Source organism: Nerophis ophidion, linkage group LG24 (assembly GCF_033978795.1).
Source record: "Nerophis ophidion isolate RoL-2023_Sa linkage group LG24, RoL_Noph_v1.0, whole genome shotgun sequence".
Taxonomy (NCBI): Eukaryota; Metazoa; Chordata; class Actinopteri; order Syngnathiformes; family Syngnathidae; genus Nerophis; species Nerophis ophidion.
In genome coordinates, this window is record NC_084634.1 from 6,958,567 (window position 1) to 6,963,084 (window position 4,518).

Consider the following 4,518-nt stretch of genomic DNA (forward strand, 5'->3'; position numbering starts at 1 on the left):
GGAGGAGGTCTCATAATCCGCTCAAGTCTCCGGTAAGAGCTGACTTAATATCACAATTTTCCCATCCAAAAACTTGCTTGTAGAGAAACATGTTCGCTGGACCGCTCTGTGTTAAAGCTTCACAACAAACAAAGAAACACCGGCTGTGTTTCGGTTGCTAAAGGCAGCTGCAATCCACCGCTTTCCACCAACAGCATTCTTCTTTGACGTCTCCATTATAATTTGAACAAATTGCAAAAGATTCAGCAACACAGATGTCCAAATTACTGTGTAATTATGCAATTAAAGCAGACTACTTCAAGCCGTGTGTGGTGCTGGGAAACATGTACGCTCCAACCAATAACGTCACAAGCGCGCGTCAACATAAGCGTCATAATTCCGCAACGTTTTCAACAGGATACCTCGCAGGAAATTTAAAATTGCAATTTAGTAAACTAAAAAGGCCGTATTGGCATGTGTTGCAATGTTAATATTTCATCATTGATATATAAACTATCAGACTGCGTGGTGGGTAGTAGTGGCTTTCAGTAGGCCTTTAAATCATGAATTGATAATAATATTAAATATTTAAATGATTAAATGTAGTTTTACATTATACAATTTAACAAAACATCGATGTATTTAATTCCGTCCTTTTTCTAGCGCGTGTCCCTTTTTGGGTCAGCGGGGGGTCGCTGGAGCCTATTTCAGTTGCATTCAGGCGGAAGGCGTGTACACCCTGGACAAGTCGCCACCTCATCACAGGGCCAACACGGACAGACAGACAACATATTTGTTATTAATTAAACAAATCAATAAATTGTGAAACAATTAAATCATGAATTGATAATGTTAAATGATTAAATGTACTTTTACATTATACTAATCAACAAAACATTGATGTATTTAATTACAATTGTAATAATTGATGACACATTTGTATTTAAAGACGTATTCATTTATTTTGTCCCATTTTCCTTGAATAACAATGAGGAAAATGCAATTCACACACGACTATGCGAACATTACTGCCCCCTACAGCTCATCTCCGGAATCACAGCTCAGAACCCGACCGTCGGGGCGGCTTGGCCTTCACCGAAAGCGATCTTTCCTACAGTCTTTGAACGCGTCGCCGCTCGCCACACTTCCGGGTGTGCAGGACGCGGAGAGGCCGCGGATGAAGCTCTCTATCCGGCTGAGGGCGTGAGGGAGAACCGCAGCCATGGCCTCCGACAGTAAGTACCGGCATCTCGCCGCCATGTGGCCGCCTCTTGTCTTGTCTTTTACGGCCTGCTTGACTGGAAGGCGCCGCTAGTCTGCCGACGCTCCACAACAAGGCCATTCAATGTGTTGTCTTTTTCACGCCACTATGTTGTCGTGCACGACCTTTCCACGGCACGTTATTAAAATAGCTCAAGTTTTAATGTTAATTAGTCCCGAAGTGTCATTTTAGTCCAAAATGGATAACAGCATCATATTGAAATGACATCACATCCATTTATATATTTTGTTCTATTATCTAATCTTATCCTAGCAAAAATATCACTAATGCCTAATAATCGTTATAAACCTCTAAGATGTAATTACCACAGCATTTAGTGACAAATAATCACACAAATTTATATTCACTTCTCGCTGGTTCAGTAAAATGCATAAAAAATCCTACATATTTCTTGTATTGTTGCCATGTTTTGATGCTCTTAAAACAGGGGCGTCAAAACTTTTTTCCACTAAGGGCCAAGTATGAGGAACAAATACATTTAGTACTTTATTAAGGTATTTCCAGCCTTCTGCGGACCATAAAATGATGTGGCAGGCAGGATCTAGCCCCCAAATTTGTGTGTGTAAATATATATATATGTATGTATGTATATATATATATATATATATATATATATATATATATATATATATATATATATATATATGTAGGTGTGGGAAAAAAATCACAAGACTACTTCATCTCTACAGATCTGTTTCATGAGGGGTTCCCTCAATCATCAGGAGATTTTAATGGAAGCATTCACATACAATGGTTTATATAGAGCACAGAGTGGGTGGGTACAAGCAGGCGTAGGGTGTGGTGATTGGCTCATGTGTTACCTAGGAGGTGTTTCCTTTTGTGGCGGCATGTTGAAATTATTTCACTGCGCTTGTTGAGGGATGATAAATCTGGATGATATATAATAAACAGTTTCTCTTTTAAGCATAGGTTGCATCTTTTATTACCACTGTTGTAACGTGTGCTGGATGCAAGAATTTGCCATGTTATTGAATATTCAACATTATTGTCTTTGAGGTTCCAAATGTGTTTGCTGAGTTCTGTAGAATTCTGCAAAGTCTGGTTTCTAAAGGAGGCGTTGTGATTATTCCATCTTGTTTTGAACGCTCCTTCGGTTAATCCTACGTACGTGTTGGATGTGTTAATGTCCTTGCGTATTACCTTTGCTTGGTAAACGACTGATGTCTGTAAGCACCCTCCGTTGAGAGGGCAATCAGGTTTCTTGCGACAGTCACATTCATTATTGGTTTCAGAGTCGTTTAGTCTGGGGGTGGGCAGTCTTTTTGCAATTGCTTTGTTGTGGTTTGAAATGATTTGTTGCATGTTGTTCATACAGCTGTAGCTCAATTTAATGTTGTTCTTGTTGAATATTTTTCTTAGGGTGTTGCCTTTGGGGAAGTGTTTGTCGATCAGAGTGAGGAACTTGCGGCCGATGTTGGTTGAGACGTCTTTGCTGAATGGCGGATTGTACCAGATGATGTTGTTTCGTTTTCTGCTCTTTTTCGGTTGGTTTCCTGGAGTGGGTTCATAGGTGAGGGTGAAGTTGTATCCGCTTTCATCAAGTGCTTTCTGGTACGGGGGGGTTGCTTGGTCGAATTCAGCTTTGCTGGATGACAGCATCGATAGCCTTTTATTAATTCCGGTAGGTATTCTTTTGGTGGTGGTGGGTGGGTGGTTGCTGTCATGGTGCACGTATTGGAGTGTTGTGTTGGGTTTCGTGAATGGTTGGTAACTGTTATTTCTCAGGTTGAAAGTGACGTCGAGGAAGTTGACGGTTTGCTTGTTGGCTTCAATCGTGATCCGTAGGCCGTTTTCTTTGAAGATTTGGCATATGCGCTTCTTGGTGTTCTCGCTGCTCCTTGGCGAGGCGCGGCACACTGCCAGTCCGTCATCACATATATATATATATATATATATATATATATATGTGAGTGTGTATATATATGTATGTGTATATGCAAACCCCGTTTCCATATGAGTTGGGAAATTGTGTTGGATGTAAATATAAACAGAATACAATGATTTGCAAATCCTTTACAACCCACATTCAGTTGAATGCACTACAAAGACAAGATATTTGATGTTCAAACTCATAAACTTTTTTTTTTTTTTTGCAAATAATAATTAACTTACAATTTCATGGCTGCAACCCGTTCCAAAGTAGTTGGAAAAGGGCATGTTCACCACTGTGTTACATCACCTTTTCTTTTAACAACACTCATTAAACGTTTAGGAACTGAGGAAACTATTTGTTGAAGCTTTGAAAATGAAATTCTTTACCATTCTTGTTTTATGTAGAGCTTAAGTTGTTCAACAGTCCGGGGTCTTGTTGTCGAATTTTACGCTTCATAATGCGCCACACATTTTCGATGGGAGACATGTCTGGACTGCAGGCGGGCTAGGAAAGTACCCACATTCTTGTACTACGAAGCCACGCCGTTGTGACACGTGGTTTGGCGTTGTTTTGCTGAAATAAGCAGGGGCGTCCATGATAATGTTGCTTGGATGTCAACATATGTTGCGCCAAAACCTGTATGTACTATTCAGCATTAATGGTGCCTTCACAGATGTGTAAGTTACCCATGCCTTGGGCACTAATGCACCCCCATACCATCACAGATGCTGGCTTTTGAACTTTGCGCCTATAACAATCCGAATGGTTATTTTCCTCTTTGTTCCGGAGAACACCACGTCCACAGTTTCCAAATATAATTTGAAATGTGGACTCGTCAGACCACAGAACACTTTTCCACTTTGCACCAGTCCATCTTATATGAGCTCGGGCCCAGCGAAGCCGGCGGCGTTCCTTTGTGTTGTTGATGAATGGATTTTGCTTTGCATAGTATAGTTTTAAGTTGCACTTACATATGTCGCAACCAACTGTAGTTACTGACAGTGGTTTTATGAAGTGTTCCTGAGCCCATGTGGTGATATTCTTTACACACTGATGTTGGTTTTGATGCAGTACCGCCTGAGGGATCAAAGGTCCGTAATATCATCGCTTACTTGCAGGGATTTTTCCAGATTCTCTGAACCTTTTGATGATTTTACGGACCGTAGATGGTAAAATCCCTAAATTCCTTGCAATAGCTCGTTGAGAAATGTTGTTCTAAAACTGTTCGACAATTTGTTTACAAATTGGTGACACTCACCCCATCCTTGTTTGTGGATGACTTAGCATTTCATGGAAGCTGCTTTTATACCCAATCATGGCACCCACCTGTTCCCAATTAGCCTGCACACCTGTGGGATGTTCC

The 4,518-nt window shown here is 40.6% G+C and overlaps 1 protein-coding gene across 4 annotated transcripts in view; it reads left to right on the plus strand.

The window, feature by feature from the left end:
- Nucleotides 1-763: 763 nt before the first annotated feature.
- Nucleotides 764-4,518, plus strand: part of syt16 (synaptotagmin XVI) — an 85,655-nt gene continuing 81,900 nt past the window's right edge. The window contains exon 1 of one of the 4 annotated variants that reach the window (XM_061886141.1): nucleotides 764-1,214. In XM_061886141.1, the coding sequence (XP_061742125.1) occupies nucleotides 1,202-1,214 (13 nt within the window). In that variant the 5' untranslated portion in view covers nucleotides 764-1,201. The remainder of the gene's footprint in view (nucleotides 1,215-4,518) is intronic. The other 3 variants (XM_061886145.1, XM_061886146.1, XM_061886144.1) reach the window with 3 other exon arrangements.